Source organism: Lemur catta, chromosome 23, assembly GCF_020740605.2.
Source record: "Lemur catta isolate mLemCat1 chromosome 23, mLemCat1.pri, whole genome shotgun sequence".
NCBI classification, from domain to species: domain Eukaryota; kingdom Metazoa; phylum Chordata; class Mammalia; order Primates; family Lemuridae; genus Lemur; species Lemur catta.
The window spans coordinates 9498562-9519240 of record NC_059150.1 but is presented as its reverse complement, the minus strand read 5'-3'; the positions used below and the strand labels follow the sequence as shown (position 1 = coordinate 9519240).

General features: G+C 37.8%; 1 protein-coding gene across 1 annotated transcript in view; it reads right to left on the bottom strand.

Annotated features, from left to right (window-relative positions):
- The window catches only part of SYT14 (synaptotagmin 14), a 141507-nt gene extending 125500 nt beyond the window's left edge, over positions 1 to 16007 (bottom strand). The window contains exons 1-2 of the mRNA XM_045536416.1: positions 15987 to 16007; positions 959 to 1006 (exon numbers count right to left, since the gene is read on the bottom strand). Coding sequence (XP_045392372.1) covers positions 959 to 1006; positions 15987 to 15999 — 61 coding nt within the window. The 5' untranslated portion in view covers positions 16000 to 16007. The remainder of the gene's footprint in view (positions 1 to 958; positions 1007 to 15986) is intronic.
- Positions 16008 to 20679: the final 4672 nt, after the last annotated feature.

Here is a 20679-nt window from a genome sequence, read left to right as displayed (position 1 = left end):
TTCACCTAAGAAGGATTAAAAAATTGTTTTTAACTCTAAAGAAGCTGAGGCTTTTCAGAGTTGTTAAAGACTTACTAAAAATATGCTGACATTTCCCTGGCATGTCAATCATACCCATGTATCACAAATACTGACACTGCTTCAAACCTCCTTAGGGTGATATATTAGCGGCGGGGAGTGCTGCTAGTTGGCCAGACTCAGGAGGGCCAAGTGAGTTTTCAAGAGAGATGAAAGAAATAGAAAGTGCCCCAAGTTTTATAAAAGAGATAAGAGTAGTAAATTTATGAGAATTTCTTCCCCTGACCTCCCCAAGTATATCTTTCCCTTTCTTCATACCATTTCACAGATTTGCAATTACTAATAAGGAGTTGTGGGGACTCCCAAGGTTCTCCTAGATTCTTCCAAATCTAGAGAATATCTGATTCCTTGCCTCCCACCTAGTAACTGAATTACCTTTCCTGGGGCCACCTTGTTGAACCACCCAGTTGTCAGGTGGCTCCTTCTAAGGAAGCATAGACAGCTGTTGGTGTCAAAGGATGTTGTGGTCTTTGGATATGTTCCCGATATGAATTTCAACCAACTCCTCACATCTCTCTGATGGGGTACAGTAATAGAACAGAAGTCAATGGGAGATCAGCATGCACTCAGATTCCAGATTCTGAAAGGGAACAAAAATCAAACCCTCCATTCTTTGCCTCTTCACCATGTCTAATAACCAATATGCTAGACACCAGGCTTTATCAGCCCATCAAAACTAAATATAAAGTAACAACTCTCAATAACCACATAATAAGCAATATGTACTCTATGAATGCTTATCTATAATACAAATAATATTAATATTTATTAAATATTATGCTTTAGATAAATCCAAATTATCTGCCATCCTACTAAAATTCATTATACATCATTAAGCATTCATTTAGTATTTAAATATCCATGCAGAGCACTGACTTACCTTTTCTAATACAGATAAGTTCATGTACTCCACAGGTTCTCTCTCCACCTGTTAAAAAAAACGTTTATTAGAAGTTAAAAAGATAGGAAATAATGTGAATTTGTTACAAACAACCATTTTAAATTAGCACCTCCAGCTACTCCGGAGGCTGAGGCAGAAGGATTGCTTGAGCCCAGGAGTTCGAGGTTACAGTGAGCTATGATCATACCATTGCACTCCAGCCTGGGTGACAGAGCAAGACTCTGTCTCTAAAAAATAAAATAAACAGAATAAAAATAAATTAGCACCTACAAATGACCTGAGAAAAAAGTTCCCTAATTCGTCTCTTTAAACTTAACTATGATAAATGATTATGATAGCCTGATGTTCAGAATTTTCCTGAACCCAGAAGGTAAGGTCTTATGAAGCCTTGGAATGAAGAAGTTTCATTCAAGTATGTTATTTTCAATGGCAAGCTTCTCAAGAGCAGAAGTCACATCACCATTTCCCAAATACCTCTTCTCGTCATCTAGAAACAAACACTGCAAGGGAGGGCCCACTTTGGCATCTGAGCCTTAACATATTATGCAAAGGTCAATTCTGTAAAGGCACTGTTTATATTCCAACACCTATACTCATATTATATAAAATAAAACATGACCTTTTCTTCACTCTCCAGCTATCTACTCTTATAAATTTGTAAGATAAATTTAATAGACAGCATGATGATAAAAACTAACAAATTTAATCAAAAAATTACTTTGATTATTCTTTTTTGGAAAGAGCCTTTGGTGATGCTCCATTGTTTAAAAAAAATCTCTATTTACTGGACAGGAAAACACAGAAAAGTGTACAAATCTACGAAAGTTCCATACAATTATCACAAAGCAAGCACCTGAGTTACTACAAACTAAGGCAAGAAACAGAACTTTGCCAGTATCCCAGGAGTCTCCTTTGCATCCTCCCTGGTACCACCTTACTGCCCCAGAAGTGACCACTCTTCTGAGTTCTAACAATATAGCTTAGTTTCATCTGTTTATAAAATTCACATAAATGGAATCACTGAGAGGGCATTTTTGAGCCTTGCTTCTTTCAATATTATGTTTGTAAGATTAATCATTCTATGAGTTGTGGTTGTGATTCATTCCTTTTCATTTCTGTATTGAATTTCACTGTTTATAAATATACATACATATACTTGTATACACACATATATATGTGTAATGTGTAAATACAGGTACATAAGTTTCAATTCTACTGTTAATAAACATTTGGATTGGTTTGGGGGTTGTTGTGAATAATTTTGCTATGAATCTTTTTATACATGCCTCTTTGCTGCCAACATGTATGCTTTTCTCCTGGATATACACCCAGGAGAAGAACTGCCAGGTTATGGAGTAAGTGTATGTTTAACTTTAAAAGATAATGGCAAATGGTGAAATGGATAAAGAAAATGTGGTAAATATATACATCAGAATACTGTATAGTCCTTAACACGGAAATTCTGTCATTTGCAATAACATGGATGAGCCCGAAGGACATTTTGATAAGTGAAATAAGACAAGCACAAAAAGACAAATACTTGTACGTAGAATCTAAAAAAGTCAAACTTTTTTAGACAGAGTAGAACAGTAGTTACCGGAGGCAGGGGTTGTGGGTGAGAGCGAAGGTAGGCAAGATGGGAAAAGGGGAGATGTTGGTCACAGGGTACAAAGTTTCAGATGGACAAGAAGAATTAATTTTAGTGAGCACAGCATGGTGACTCTATTTAATAATAATGTTCTGTATATTTCAAAATTGCTACAAGAGTAGATTTTAAATGTTCTCACCACAAAAAATAGTAAGTAGCTGAGGTGATAGATATGTTAATTAGATTGATTTAATTATCCCATAATGTATATATATATTAAAACACCACACTGTACTCCACAAATATATACTTTGATTATTCTAATCTATCATAAGAGTAATTTTATTAGTTACTACTATATAAATATATCTTTCCTTCACTCAGAAACATAATGTCACTAATGTAAGCTGAATAAAATTTTGTAGTGTTCTGTATATGTATGTATGGCTTTGTAATATGCTGTGAATTACTTTTAAACTTTGCATAATAAAAATATTAAATAATCGTTTTAGCTCATTATAGAAGGTTATTATGAATAGCTCAGTTATAAGAAACAGAAATATCTTATGGCAATAATGTGAGAAATAAAAACCACAATATCCACTAAAAGAAAGTAGGTCATCTGGCAAGCAAGCTAAAACACTAGAAAATAATATTTCTACCACTAAAGTAGGTTAGAGCTGCATTCTAACTTGGTTCTGACAATGCCATTGCTTCTTTACTATCAACAGTAAAGACTAATCACTAGCAAGCAGGAAGATAGGCTTAGAAAGAAGAAACTCCAACTTAAGGCCATGATTATAAAAGAATTATTATTCAGCAAAACCCTGGTGTAAAATACAGTATGAACTGGAGTATTACCAATGAACAACCAGAGATCACTTCCTAAAGGGCGAGAGTGAAATATAGCTATGTACTACATAGCTTTAAATGACTGAATATTTACCAAACTATAAGAAGGAACTATTTCCAAGGTGTTAGAAAAATTATGTAATGATAATAACATAACTACAATGTATACTGAGGCCTATGATGTTTCCTTAGGTTACTCAGAAATATTTCTTATCCATACTCATTAAGGCGTATTCTCTAGAAGTTACATTTATAACTTAGTTTGAGTTATGTAACTAACTCATGTAAGAAGGCTGTACTTTTTCAAGCCTGTAATTAAAACTAGATTCTCCCCCATATTTAATATAAATCGGTTAGGTTTTACTACATACACCTAATCTTAAATATAACAGCATAATTTTTTTAAGGCTTAGTATTATAACAATAAAAACTATTATATTCTAACACTTTTCTCAGAACTGCAGAATGACAATGAAATGCTTCTAAAAGCGTTCAATTTAGCTATATCAAATGAAAGAACCCCATAGATTTAAAAAAAAAAAAGCCAGTCAAGTGGTGGCAGGTGGAGGGAGATAAAAAAGCCACTCAAATAATTATTATATTTTAAATTTATAGAGTCTACTGATTTGTCAAAGTACTCACAAAAATTGCAAAACTAGAAAAAGCAAGTAAGACTGTGCACTACTGTTCTTGGTACTTGTCCCCAACCAACAAATAACCAACTTGTCTAACCAACAAATAAGATTTCACTGATGTTCATGTGGAACTCAAGAGCAATCACTATTATCACTAAAATGGAATGTTAAGGATAACTAAATGCTAGACAATAAACTAAAAAAAATTTTTTAAACCATGCTTTTAAGAAATACAAAAAAGGTAAATAAACTTTATTACATTATTGGATACTGAAGTTCAATGTTCCTTTTGTCCCCAAACCTTCCTAAACCAGGGAGAGTATAAGGAAAAAGTATGCATTCTACATGTTAAATGTCTATGTTTGTTTGGAAGTCAAAGGCTTATAAATACTTTTTCAATCAGAGCTATGGTGAACTTTGTATAAATTTTATGCCTTATTTTATCTCTAAAAGCAAATCTAAAAAGTTTCCAAAAGAAATGTCAAATTTGTAATCAAAGGCAAGAAATTGCAGGCATACCTTGACTTAGATATAGTGGTAATCCAAAAAGTGGTATGGTGATTTTAATAGTATAATGCACAAGAGGGAATAATTATTTAAAGTAGTTAATTGGTCAATATCTTTAGAAAGAGACGAATCTTCTACTAAGATGAATAATCACTCCCAAAATGAACTCCTGTATATATACAATTTTTCACGCATCAAATTTACTTAAAAAAATGAAGACTTGGATACCATTTTAGAAGAACAGAACATAAGAAGAGATTGGAGTTTAGAAATAAAGTTGCCTAGTTCACTATATTATAGATAAACAAACTGAGGCACCAAAGGTTAAAGTTGCCCAGGGTCACTAGTTAATTCTCAGGGAAAAAAATTAGAACACTATGGTTAATATATGTAGGAAAGTAAAAGTTGATTTTTCTTCATTTTTATAAAAATAATGAAAAATATGAAATTGTTTTCTGATCCTTTTAAACAATTTAAATAAAAGTGAATTTCACAAAAACTATACTTGGAGATAATACTAGCATTGTTCTCAAAATAATCAACTCAGAAACATGGAAACGAGAGATAGAAAATGACAAGCTTAGTCAAAGTTACTGTCTCTTCCCTCAGGCAAACCCATGTAGGAGCATACTATAAACAGGCATAATCCTCTACAGTTGGCGTACGTAAGGAGTATGAGAGAAAATAGGTATGTGTGGGCCAACACACACGTGCTGTGATTAGGTGCATATGTGTGTTTGTACATGAATGTACACATAACTTTGAGTGCACCTGGGAACTGGAAATTTTTTTTAAAAATAAAGAGGGAGATCATTACAAAATATGCACTTGTCCACATGTCTACAAAATGAAAATCTGTAGTGATGTTGTAGTCCCATGAAAATACATCCAGGTACAGGCGTACCTCAGAAGATACTGCATGTTCAGTTCCAGACCATCACAATAAAGCAAAAATCATAACAGAGTCAGACAAATTTTTTGGTCTCCCAGTGCATATAAAAGTTATGTTTATACTATGCTGTAGCCTATTGCGTGCAATAACATTATGCCTAATAAAACAATGTACATACCTTAATTTAAAAATACTTTATCGCTAAAAAATGTGAGATTGCTAAAAAATACTAATGATTATCTGCACCTTCAGTGAGTCATAACCTTTTTGCTGGTGGAGGTTCTTGCCTCGATGCTGGGGGCTGCGGACTGATCAGCGTGGTAGCTGCTGAAGGCTGGAGAGGCTGGGGCAATTTCTTGAAATAAGACAACAATGAAATTTGCTGCATCAATTGACTCTTTCACGAAAAATTTCTTTGTAGCATGCGATGCTGTTTGATAGCATTTTTGCCCACATTAGAACTTCTTTCAAAATCAGAGTCAGTCCTCTCAAACGCTGCAGCTGCTTTATCAGCTAAGTGTGTATCATATTCTACATCCTTTTTTGACATTTCAACAATGTTCACAACATCTTCACCAGGAGTGGACTGCATCTCAAGAAACCACTTTCTTTTGCCCATCCATAAGAAGCAACTGCTTATCCATCCGTTCAAGTTTTATCATGAGATTGCAGCAATTCAGTCACATCCTCAGGTTCCACTTCTAACTCTAGTTCTCTTTCATTTGAACCCCTCAAAGTCATCCAAGAGGACTGGAATCAACTTCTTTCAAATTCCTCTTTATATTGATATTTTGACTTCTTCCTATGAATCACGAATGTTCTTAATGGCATCTAGAATGGTGAATTCTTTCCAGAAGGTTTTCAACTACTTTGCCAGATTCATGAGAGGAATCACTACCGATGGCAGCTAACAGCCTTACAAAACGTATTTCTTAAATATAAGAATTGAAAGTCTAAATTACTCCTTGATCTGTGGGCTGCAGAATGGATGTTGTGTTAGCAGGCATGAAAACAACATTCATCTCCTCCTCCTTGTATGTCTCCATCAGAACTCTTGAGTGACTAGGTGTATTGTTAATGAGCAATAATATTTTGAAAGGAATCTTTTTTTCTGAGCACTAGGTCTCAACAGTGAGCTTAAAATATTCAGTAAACCATGAAGTAAACAGATGTGCTGACATACAGGCTTTGTTGTTCCACTGATAGAGCACAGGCAGAGTAGATTTAGCAAACTTCTTAAGGGCCCTAGGATTTTTGGAATGGTCAATGAGCACTGACTTCAACTTAAAATCACCAGCTGCATTAGCCCCTAAAAAGAGAGTCAGCCTGTCCTTTAAAGCCAGACATCGACTTGTTCTAGCTATGAAAGTCCTATATGGCATCTTCTTCCAATATAAAGCTGTTTCATCTACATTGAAAATCTGTTGTTTAGTGTAGCCATCTTAGCTAGATCTTCTGGATAACTTAGCTCACTGCAGCCTCAAATTCCTGGGCTCAAGCAATCCTTCCAGCTCAGCCTCCTGAGTAACAGAGACTACAGGAACAGAAGCATCACACTGAGCTAATTTTTTATTTTTTTGTAGAGATGAGGTCTTGCTATGTTGTCCAGGCTGGTCTCGAACTCCTGCAGTCAAGTGATCCACCCACCTCAACCCCCAAAGTGCTAGGATTATAGGCATGAGCCACTGCACCCAGCTTCTGCTAGCTTCTAACTTTTCTTCTACAGCTTCCTCATGTCTCTCAGCCTTCACAGAATTGAAGAGAATTAGAGACTTGCTCTGTTTCCTTTTTGTTGTTGTTGTTGAGACAGAGTCTCGCTCTGTCACCCTGGGTAGAGTACAGTGGCAACATCATAGCTCACTGCAACCTTCAACTCCTGGGCTCAAGGGATCCTCCTGCCTCAGCCTCCCAAGTAGCTGGGACTAGAGGTGTATGGCTAATTTTTCTATTTTTTTAGCCCAGCTAATTTTTCTATTTTTTAGTAGAGATGGGATCTCACTCTTGCTCAGGTTGGTCTCGAACTACTGAGCTCAAGCAATCCTCCTGCCTTGGCCACCCAGAGTGCTAGGATTATAAGCACGAGCCATGGCACCCAGCTCGGAGCCTTGCTCTGGATTAGGTTTTGGCTTAAGGGAATGCCGTAGCTGGTTTGATCTTGTATCTAGGCCACTGAAAGTTTCTCCATAAAAACAATAAAGTTGTTTTGCTTTCTTATCAATCTGTGTGTTCACTGGAGTAGCACTTTTAATTTCCTTCAAGAACTTTTCCTTTGTATTTACAACTTAGCTACCTGTTTGGCACAAGAGGCCTGGCTTCTGGCCTATCTTGGCTTTCGACAAGCATTCCTCACTAAGCTTAATCATTTCCAGCTTTTGACTTAAAGTGAGAGATGTGTGACTCTTCCTTTCACTTAAAATACGTAGAGGTCATTGTAGAGTTATTAATTGGCCTAATTTCAACATTGTTGTGTCTCAGAGAATAGGGAGGCCAAAGCGAGAGCGATGGGGCAACGGCCAGTCTGGGAAGCAGTCGTAACACACACATTTATGGATTAAGTTCACTGTCTGATACGGGCACAGCTCGTGGCACCCAAAACAATGACAACAGTAACATGAAACATCACTGATCATCGTAACAGATATAATAATAATGAAAAAAGTGCAAATACTGGGAGAGTTACCAAAATGGCAAACAGAAGAGAGCACATGTTGTTGGAAAATTAACACCAACAGACTTGCTTGACTCAGGGTTGCCAAAAACCTTCAATTTGTAAAAAATGCAGTATCCGTGAATCACAATAAAGTGAAGCACAGTAAAATGAAGTATGTCCATATTAAAAAATGGAGTTAAACCCAAAGATTCAGTTTCTTTTTTTTTTTTTTTGGAGACAGAGTCTCTCTCTGTTGCCTGGGCTACAGTGAGTGCTGTGGCGTCAGCCTAGCTCACAGCAACCTCAAACTCCTGGGCTTAAGCGATCCTCCCGCCTCAGCCTCCCAAGTAGCTGGGACTACAGGCATGTGCCACCATGCCCAGCTAATTTTTTCTATATATATTTTTTAGTTGGCCAGATAATTTCTTTCTATTTTTAGTAGAGACGGGGTCTCGCTCTTGCTCAGGCTGGTCTCGAACTCCTGAGCTCAAACAATCCACCCGCCTCGGCCTCCCAGAGTGCTAGGATTACAGGTGTGAGCCACCACGCTTGGCCCAAAGATTCAGTTTCTTTAAGCTGGATCTAGAAGTCTTTTTCAAAATTAACTTTGTTTACCATGCTTAATTTGACCAGTAGCATAAATCACAATTTACAGGTTCTATTTATTTCTTCTTGGTCAAATACTGAAAGGCTACTTTAGAAATGTCTTAAATTCCATCTCCTCTAAAGATTCTTCTTCAAGGCACATCTATTAAAATAGGAAAAGCCTTTAACATTTACCTTACACTTATAAACCGTTAAAGCTAATTTTAAACAGATACCCATGTTGTACATAATAAGCATGAAACTTTAAATATTTCCTATTAATTCTGCCAACTGCCCCCAACCAATTCAATCCACTTAGACCACAGTCATTAACCTCTAGACATGTTTTAGTTTGTCCCTAATTAAGCCCTTCAAGAAATAATACCAATTTCAGTCATCAATTTAAAACATAGTGTTGCATAAAGATCCCGGTTTCTGAATTGAGCTAGACTTCAATTCTAAAGTCAGCATCACCCACTACTGTCTTTGCAAACCTTGTGCTTGTTACTTAATCTTTCGAATGAGTAAAAATAATAACTAAAGTAATTTGTAAAGTCATAATATTAACCTCAGCACAGAAAATAGCTTTCATCCTGTATACTAATTCTGGTAGATTAGTAGTAGCTGCTGGAGGGCAGTGTTGCCAAGGATCCTGAAATCAAGCCCACAACCAGTAGGAAAAAAAGATGCCTTAATAAGACAGAAGTCTGCCACAGTCAAGAGAAAGAGAAGCGGTGCTATCCATGTCTGGGATAATGGATATATTAATATGATCTCTGGGCCATGGCAAGCACCCAAAAATGTTAATTCCCTTTGCATTCCTCACCAAGCAGAATACAAAATTCAAAGAAAACTTTGAGTTTGGGCCCTGGAAACGAACAAGAGTCCTGTATAGTATCTTCTCTTCTACAGAACCAGTTATCATTCAATTTCAAACACTCTCCCATGCAAACAGTCCAAAATAAATGTTAATTTTCTCATAGTTCTTAACTTGTCCTCTTTTTGAAAGTTTTCCTAAAAAAAGAAGGAAAAAAAAAAAAAAAACCTTCAGGCCTCCAACCCTCTGGGAATTATCCCCCCAAATTGGAATTCCTTTCTTTTTGCTGTTGCTATGCAATTACTGTAGAGTTAAAATAGTCTGAATAAGTACTTTCTACACTTTTACAAACTCATTTTATCTACAATACTCCTATTCAATAGCAGCCTAAACTTTGAGACACACACTCACCACCACTCCAGCATCACATAGAATAACCAACTGTATCTCTGCTCATAACAATATCTTAGTGCACTATATAATTTGCAAAGCATGCTAAATCTCATTTGAGCCACATACATTCCTATGCATTTATTCAATAATTTTTTCTAAGAGGTATAAATTTTATCTCATAAAATTGAATTTACTGTTCATGAATTAATCTATTTTTCTAAGTTTTGAGCTACTTAATTCAGTTTGTTCAGTTAACTATGTTTTTGAATATTAGAAGCTCATTAACATAACACAATAAAACCCTGAATAAGTGGTCACAAAAAGTGTTTTACTTAATTGAATTTTCTTGTTAACTGAGAATAAATCAAAACCTTTTTGTTTTGACTACTGCACAAGATCATTTTTTAAAACTACTAACATGCATGACTGCATGTTCAGAATACTAAAGATAAAGATAATTTAATATTTCGTGAGACTCTTCTATCTCATGATGACTCAAAATATTACTTTAGATGTCATTTCTAATATAGTCCTAAAAAGGTGAAAATAAAAAAATTGTTCTGAATATATGTATGGCTCTTAGAAATTTGTTTGTAAGTTCCTAATAAGAGCTTCCTATGTTGTCAGTTTTCCTCCCTCTAAAAGATGGCAAGTCAAGTGTTCCAATTTGTTAGGTTTCAATTATTACTACATATACACACAAAATATGCATATAATACTTTTACTCAAAAGTTTGAAATGTCTTACTTATAGTAGTTTGTCCAATCTTACATTAACTGTATATAGGCACTTTCACATTAGGTATTAATCAGCTAGCATTCGTGGTTGGGAGAAGAATGAAGTCAGCTAAATAGAAATCAAATTCATGAAGACAGTCTACTATACTTCTACATTTATACTATGTACAAACATAATCTTTTCAAAGAAACTGACAATGCAAACAGTATTACTCAACAAATTATATAAATTAAGCCAATATATGGTTCTCTCTGCTTTCCCCACTGGCATGCACTATTGCACTCTAATACTACCTTAAAACAACAAAAAATGAAATACAACTATGTCTCTGGTGTTTCCTACTTGTTTCTAATTTTGTATAGTGAGTTAGAAAAGGAACCTTGAATAAACTGTAAATTACTCAAAAGTACTTCCAGAAGTCTCTGAACAAATCTACCTAAATATACAAACATGTCTTAAGTCTCTACGAAAACATCAGAAATATTATTCTGCCATAAGTTGAAGTATCTCTTTTAAGAATATCACTGACTAAACTGAACTGTAATTCCTCCAAAAATAAAACATTCAATAAATTACCTCACTCTGCCAGACTGTGGATAGGTGTGACATTCTAATAATATTACCCCCTATGTACATAAAATGATACCTCTCTAACAATAACATGGGAAACACGAAAGAAGTGTGATGCTCTCCCTCAAGACTAATAATATAACATGTTTCTATCAGATTTTTTTAATTCAATATTTCAAACAGTTTTTGAAAATCCAAATTCTGCCTTAGAAATCTTAGCGCTAAAACAAATCCTAAAGAACATCTCAGAATTCCACTAATGATTTTAAAAATAAAATATAAGTGAAAATGTGTGGCAAACTATAAGGTACACTACGAATAAAAAGTACATACAGTATATACACATACATACATTCATAGATTCTCTCTAGTTTAAACTTAAAAATGCCACTCAGATTAAGTAAAGTTAAGACAGCTGTTTAACAATAAAGATATTTATTTTTTTTCTTTAGCAAAACAATTTGCAAAGAGTCCTCTAATATTCTTATAGAAGAAACAGAAATACATGGACCAGATGAAGAACAGACATGGGCCAGATCATTAAGGACCAGCTTTATCCTGAGATTTTAAAAAATTCAGATTTCAGTTTAGCTAGCACTAATTTGGAAAAAGAACTGGAAGGAAACTTAAGAGTGGAGATTAGATTAGTTAAGAAACTAACGTAAGTCTCTTAATGAGAGATAAGGGCATAAACTAAAGTTAAGGCACTAAGCAGCATAAATTAATTTGAGATGCAGACTTGGCAGGACTTAGTGATCAACAGGATGTGGGGGGAGTGAATTATAACACGGGGCTGATGTCCAGGTTTCTAACTCAGATGTCCAGTTATTTTAAAATGCCACTCAGATGGTAAATTTGCAGGGAGCACGGGAATATGGAGGCTGGCTTTGGTGACTGCGATGACAATTTTAGGACATTCTTAATATCCTAAGCCAAACATTTTGGTTTGCTGTAGGACATCCAAGTAAAGGTATCTAGCTACTATTTGGAATTATAAGTCAGGAAAATTCTGTGTTAGAGATATGCTTCTGGGCAATGGTCATAATCTATGACGATAATGGACAGAATTCCATGAAACAATTCAAGAAACTTGAGTTGAGTATGCACTGTACAGTTGGCCTTCCATATCCATGGGTTCCAAATCCATGAATTCAACCAGCCATGGATCAAAATGTACTTAGGCTACAATGGCTGCATCTGTACTGAATGTGTACAGACTTTTTTTCTTGTCATTATTCCCTAAACAATACACCTATTAATATAACATTTACATTGTGATAGATATAAGTAATCTAGAGATGATTTAAAGTATACTGGAGGATGTGTGTAGACAATATGCAAATATTAATACTATGCCATTTTATATAAAGGACTTGAGCATCCTCAAATTGCGATATCATGGAGGGCCTGGAACCAATCCCCCATGGTTACCAAGGCATGTACTATACAAAATCTAAGGAGTACAAAAATGAATAAGACATTAGTCTCTAGGCACTTACAGTTGGACTGAGAAAACAAATTTGTGTAGATTACAAAATCGTTCAGTCTGTGCAATTATTACAGCAGTATGTATAAAACAGAGAATGGCAATAGGGTTGAGAGTGGCACTGAGAACATTAGGTCAGGCAGATGATGAGAAAACTAAGAAGTATGTAATCAAGAGAGGAGAAAACAAAAAACAGAAAAGAGTCAATACTGCCAGACTGACAAAGGCCAACACTAGAAGAGTTAATATGCTGGATAACAATTACATGTGTTGCTAGGCTAGGCTAGAACAATGATTCCCAACTTGGTATTGCCAGACCACTATGGTAACGATAAGGATCTGTGAACTATTCTTAATATTTCAGAATGCCTTCTAAAACCTGTACCTTTATCTAAGATAGGCTAACTCCTTCACCTCTGCAATTATATTAGCTCAGTGTGGTAACTCCATCATCTTTTACTTGTCTGAAGTACTGATTAGCAGTTATATGTCTGACTGATAAAAGGAGAAAATGAGTGATTGTGTAGTAGAAGTAATTTGGTGTTGTAAAATAAGGGTTTCACACAGAGGAGGAAATAAAAGTCACCCTTAGTACTTAAAAGGCTAGACGCAAAACGCTGGCTAAAACGCTGGGCCAGAGTGAATAAGAGTATGACTAACAGTTGTAAATGACCTATTCAATTCAAAACATTAGTTAGCTATGGAAGGGACTGCAGGCACATGACTTGAGAACAGTCCAAGTAGAAGAGACCATGGTTTGGGTTCATTACAGCCTCACCCTGAGCCAACATAAAGCTCCAAAAAGGCTATTCTACTATTAAGCTACAAAACAGGATTATGCACAAGTCAAGAAGTGATACAACATCTTCAATGTATGCTATTCAACAGTACAGCTGGAATGAAATGGCCCACTGCTATATTCCAAATATTAAAACATACCACTACAGATCATCCAAAGGAAGGAGTTGAATATTTTGTCTAGACAACACTGTAGTCAAGTGGTAGGAGGGATGTCATAACCACAGAGAATACACACAGAAGTAAGAAGGGCAGACAGAAGTTACTGAATGGTAGACTTTTGGCCAAATATGAAGATCTTACGAATAGAAGCATTATTGTCTCAGAAACAGTGTCAAACTCATCATTGAATGTTTTTATACAAAGGAAGGGTGATCCATCTCTTGATGTTCATACTATATTGTAATTACCTGTTTAAAATTGCCTGTCTCTACCACTAGAACATGAACTCTTTGAGGGAAGGAACATGGTCTTAGTCATCTTTATGGCCCCCCAGAGTCTAGCACAGAACCCAGCGTAATAGCTAGTATATAATAAATGCCCACTGAATTAACAGGTGAATGAAGGAACTGTATGTTTTAAGAACTACTTCATTGAAAAAAATGTTGGACAAGATGTCCCCTTGGGCCCCTAAAATTCCAAGATGTCCCTAGTACCGAGTCCTCCTCCAGAACTCATTTTACTCTGTAATATAGTGCATATAAAGAAACTGCTTTGATATGTGACAAGCAGCACAGCAGACTAACTTGACCTGACATTTTCACCTGAAATGCTCATATTAACTATAGTTTTTTTGCTGAACTAGAAACGACATAATTCCTGATCTTTATATTATAAAACCTTAAATGCTAAGTTTTAATTTTGAAAATATTTAGGAGTACCTCAAACATAAAAGAATCTCTAGAATATGAGGATTTTAAAAATCTTGTTCTCTAAAATGTACTCGTAGGCAGAACAAAATCCCACCACTTGACATAGAAAAGAATCACTAACATCTAGCTGCCAGAGGAAAGAATGAAAGAACTAAGAAAAAGAGGAAAAACTGGAAAATACTTTAAGAAGGACAAGTTATAGGATCACATCTGCATGCTATCTGGCGAATCCTTCCTCACGCTCTGCCCACTTCACAACAAATTCTACCACAGATTGGCTAGGAAAATAAAGTTCACAATGTAAATCAGGGGATTTGATTGCTTGATTTTTAACCTTTGGTAAAAAGCACAGTGGGGGGAAAAAAGGTTGAAAGGACTGCTCCAGATAACAAGATTAGCAAAGATTACAGGTAGACATCATTCCTCATCATTCTAGCTAAAGTAGATATTTGAAACTGAATGTGTGTCTTGCATATAATAGGTAATCAATCTCTTACATAAATGATATAAATGTAAATACACAACTAAAGCAATTCTGGAGTCCACAGGAGCTCACAAAAAGAAGCCCTCAGAGATGGATGCTACCAGTAACTGCCCAGCTAGAAGGCAAACCGCTTCGAAAACTTTTACGTAGGAGGAACGCCCATTTTAATTCAGACAAATAATGGTATAGCTATAGGTAACCCGCACATCTGCACAGATGAATATACACACACATACACACACAGGGAAAATTTACAAATTACTTCCACTGTTTGAGTTAAGCCGAGAGTGAGACAGGGCTGGAAGAGGTAGTCTTTCACATAAATAGCCTAGATGTGTGATACCAATTTTCACAATATGCTCCTTAACAACAAGACAAAATACAGACACTTCATCCCAGTTACATGTTTCTGGAACCAGAGAAAAACACACTTTAGTGTCAACTCCCTTACCCAGGAACTCAATTTTTATGAAGCTACTTTTTGAAAATGTGAGCCCTGTTGGCACTAGAACACTTAATAGACTGATGTTTGAAAGACTGTAAGAGTGTGCGCTTGTTGCAAAGACGTATTTACTTCTCTTTTATAGAGAAAAGCAGTTTTGAGTTTGTGGGGGGGAGGAGCACTTAAGGAGGATATTAAGCTCACCCCAAATTTCCCGGTCCCCTACAACAGCAAACACAAGGGAAAAGAACGGAGAGCGCAACACAGCATGGGCCCCAAAGTAGGGTCGCGGAAGGGGAAGGAAGGGGACAGCAAAACCGGACTCCCGGTTTGGCAGGAAGGCAGGTATCCGGGAGGACGGTCTGCTGGGCGGGGGCGAGGAAGAGGGTGCAGCCCGAGCCCCCCGCGGCCCCTCGCTCCCCCCAGCCCGTCCCGCGGGGGCTGCAGGGCCGCAGCCGGAGCCCCAGTGCGCGCGGCCAGCGACAGGCACTCGCCGTCCCCGCCCGCTCCAGCGCTCTCCCCGCGCGCGGCCCCGGCCGAGGCCGACGAAACCGCGAGGGCCGGAGAGCCGAGTCCGGCGTCCCCGCCGCGCCGCTCCGCCCTCCGCCTCCCGGGACGCGCGCGGGACCCCGGCGCCCCCCAGCCCCCCGCCGCCGGGGAGGGCCCCTCGTCGCCCGCCGCCGTCGGCCTCCCCTTACCTTCAATCGCCATGATGCGCTCGCCATGGACCGCACCAACCGGACGGCGGGGGCGGCGGCGGGAGGGCGCGGAGGACGCGGCGAGGCCCTCGGCGAGAGGGGCGGGGCGCGGCCCCGGAGTCGCCGCGCTGCTCGGCCGCGAGGGGAGCGGCGGGCGCGGCGGGGCGGGGGGGCGCCCGAGCGCCAGGAGTGCGGGCCGCCGAAGCAATGGAACCTTCCCGGGGCCGCCGCCGCCGCCGCCGCCGGCACGTGACGCCGCCCCGCCCCCGCCCCGCCCCGCCGCCCCCCGCGCGCCTCGCGCGGGGATTCAAAGCAGGTGCCCGGCGGGGACAGCCACGGCGCGCGAGACGGGCCCGGGCTCGCCGAGCTTCCTCGGAGCCCAGGACCGCGCCGGGCGCCCGCTCCTCCGTGCCCGCAGCCTCCTGGGGTGATGGAGCAGGGCGGCGGGAAGGGATGGGGTCAGGACCATGGACAGGTCTCCTCGGTTGACAGGGGCTCCCGGATTCCCAGTGACTCAGATTTGGTAATAGGAAGGTCTATTTTGTTTTTGTTTTGTTTTGTTTTGCCTGAATGAGCCGAATACTCGCCTCAGATCTGCACTGTGCAGTGGAGAGAAAGCTACTGGGCAAAAACCAAATAGGTTAGATCCTGAGGACAGCAGTGCTCCCTCTCTCTCTCTCTCTCTCTCTCTCTCTCTCTCTCTCTCTCTCTCTCTCTCTCTCACACACACACACACACACACACACACACACACACACACACACGTGCGCGCGCACTTCACCTAGGCTCGCCCCTGATAAGCCTTACCACCACCCTGAACTTGATCTCCCCCTTGGAAGTATGAGTTGGCATCTGTCCACACGTTGCAAACACACATTCGAGGTCACGCAAAATTAAGGGTCACACAGACGTTTTGACAAAGGACCTGGAAAGCATGTCACATGCAGATTTTTAAAATTTGCAAGCCTGTGAGCCTTGTGAACAGTCACAGGCCAACCAAGAACACAGCGACAATTGGCTGCTTGATTTGTACTTAAGGACCTTGAACTCTCAACTACCTTTGATACTTGGAGGACCTGGACAATCAAGGAATAAACAACATTGAGGAATAGGAAAGTTAGTGATTCTCACTTGTGGGGAAAATGCAAACTGCTAATGCAAATTATCTATATTAGGGAATGACAGAAAATATTTCACACCAATGTGAGATTGGACTGTAAATCCAAAGCAGAAACTCTCTTCCAATGCTTTTATATAACCTCGCCCTCAGTCACAGTTTATGTTCAATAGACATTCATTCTTTACCACTTTCATTAGTTCAGTGAGTATCTATTGAGCCAGGCATTATCATGAAAGCTGGCTACAAGCAAGAATTACACAATAAAATGCCTATACTTTAGGGAAGTTCTGTGTATGTGTGTGTGTTTACCATAGATATCTGTGGGATTCAGGTAAAATGTGTTTGGTTAATGACATTTTCCCCAGGCAACCTCCCTTAAAATAGTCTTGAACTCCAAGACATTGATTTGAGCTTGAAACCACAGTTCTAGGTTTGTGGTTTCTGGCTAGCTGAGAGTAATGCAATTGTTCAACATTTTTAAGAATTTCATATTGAAAGCCAGAAAAATTTAATCATCATTTCATCACCAATTACACAGTTTATATATATATATGACCAAGTTTTGCGACCTTCCATAACCCAGGTCAATATCACTATAGTTTGCTCAGAAAACCTATTTGTGTGTGTGTGTGTGTGTGTGTGTCTGTCTGTCTGTCTGTATGTCTGTCTGTGGTGAACTTGAATTTCAAACTTGTCAAATCCAGGAATTGAGGCCAAGGCTATTCAGTATTGATAACATTTCCCTCTAAATTAGAATGAAGAATTCTTCCTACCAGCAATTACCTTAAAAAAAAAAACAAAAACCTGTGTTCTCCAGATTCTAATTGGAAAATTTCTATGAGACTAATGTTGAAAAATATCATATGAGTTACCTCAACTTCCCAATATTTCATATAGATTCTGGGTTTTCTTAGCAACCACTGGAATTATCTTTTTAATTTGTCTTATATTCTCCTATTTCTAAAGCATAATTTTAGGGACTGTCAATTATTTATAGTTTAAATGTTTACATTTTATTAATTATACATCCTGCCTAATGACAAAAATTGTTTCTAATCTTGACCTCATACCTCCAAACTACCTTTAGTCTATATACCTTTATGCATTAGGGATGTTCAAGAGCTTCTTAATTTTTAATTCTTCATTCTTCTTTATAATGAATTATTTTCAAAATAGTTTCCACATATATAGTTCAAGCAATTACCTAATTTTCACATCATGTGTTATGGGGATAGTTAGGAGCTGAGATAGGAAAAGTAGAATAGAAGCAGTCAAAGTAATTTCCTTTCTTGTGACTATGAAATGGAAATGTTTTTGGTATTCTGAATTTCAAATGAGTATTTCATAGAAATATTATTTAATGATAGCTTGATTTCCAGGAGACCCACAAAGCTTAATTACCCAGTGATGTGGCTGAAACATCAGTGGAAAAATTGAACGCTGAAGGTGAATTATGTGGGAAGACCAATTCAAAGGGGAAGTGAAAAGTAATTTCACCTACATTAGCTAAGCAGTTTTCATGTTCCAAACAAAAACTAACCAACATATACCAATATCATCTTAATAGGAAAGTATGTTTGATGTTATAAAAGTCCCCAATGTACTTTTAAGAAATAGGCTATTTTTATTTTTTTTAATTTCAAAATATTAAGGGAGTACAAAAGTTTAAAGATGAATACACACTTGTAGCATATATGACAAAATGTTCAAAGGGAGTAGAGACAGTGATTAAGAGCATGGACTCCAGAGCTAAACAGCCTAGGCACAACTGGCTTCACCACGTGCCGGCTGCAAGACTTGGGCAAGTTATTTAGCCCTCATGTGCCTCAGTTTCTTCATCTCTGAAATGAGAATAATAATCACAGTACCAACTTCATAGGATGTTTTTTAAGAATAATTGTGTTAGTACATGTAAAACATTAGGAAAAGCACCTAGCATATACTAAATGCCATGTCAGTGTTAGATATTATTATATTTTTGAGGATTATAAAGAAACCTTAAAATCAAATTTTAAAAAAACCCCAGTGTGTTAGCATCTAATATAAAAAGGGCTGCAAATATGAAAGGTATTAGTATTCACACAGTAAATACTAATGAGCAATAAGTAGGTAAAATTGCTCATTTACCATTTATAAAATCAATGGAAACTGAAACAAGTAAGACTTTAAAAAAAAAACTATCAGCTTGGCAAAGATTTAAATGGTTGACAGTGATTGGTATTGGCAGGGTATGGGCATACGGGCATGTTCCCAAATGTTGGGGCTGGGGAGGGAAGCAACAGGGATAAACTGAGCTAACCAGTTTGGCAATATTTATCAAAATTAAAGATATGTAGTATATTTTTTATCCATCCATTCTAATTTTATAAATTTCTCCTAAAGAGATAATCAATTTGGCAATACTATAATACCTTTGTTTAGAAGACTAACAATTAGAAATAATCTAAATGTCCATCAGTAGAAGTCAATTAAATAAATTATGATCCATGCCTACAATAGAATACTATGCATTTATCAAATGTGGATATGGTACAGCCACACTTATTGACATACAAAGATATCCATGATATATTAAGATCTTTGTAAAAATCTGCCATTTTGAGGGCTTATTCTCTACTAGGCATATCATATGCAACATTTCATTTAATTCTCATCACAACTCTGTAAAGTATATCATATTATTAGACCAATACTACAAATAAGGAAACTGAAGTTCAGATGCATTTGGTGACTTACCAAGATCACAGCTCAAACCCAGCCCCCCTGGATTCTAAAAGCCCATGTTCTTAATTTCAATGCCATAATGAATTTGTATTATACATCAGTTTATACACCAGGAGCCCATTTATTATACATAATGTGATGGTTAATTTTATGTCAATGTGACTGGCCCACAGGGTACCCAGACATTTGGTCAAACATTGTCTGGGTGTGTCTGAGAATGTTCCTGGATGAGATTAACACTGGCAGCAGTAGACTGAGTAAAGCACTCCTCCTGCCTGACTGCCTTGAGTCGGGGTATTGGTACACTCCTGCCTTCAGACTGAGTTGAAACAGCAGCTCTTCTTGGGTCTTGAACCTGCCAGCTTTGGGGCTGAAACTTACACCATCTACTCTCCCAGGTCTCAAGCTTGCCTACTGCAGATCTTGGGACTTCTCATCCTCCATAATCACATGTCCCAATTCCTTATAATAAATCTCTTTATATATATAATCATATACATATACCATCATATACACACATTCATGCATACACACACACATTCTATACGTTCTGTTTCTCTTGAGAACTCTGTCAACAGCTGTTTTTCTCTGGGGCCAGGAGTATGGAATAGACTTTCACTTTCTATTTTATCTTTCTGTGGTCTTTGAATTTTTCACAACTAATTTTAATAGCATTTGAAATCAAAAGTATATAATTATATTCCGAAAATAAAGGTCCATATGGCTCTTCCCTGCGTCATGATGCCTCTGAAATCCTCCCTCCAGCAGAGGTAAGAACCCTGGTGACATTTTGCATTTCTATATATTATAGAATTTAAAGTGTCTCTTCCTAATGCAGTGGGCCCTAAA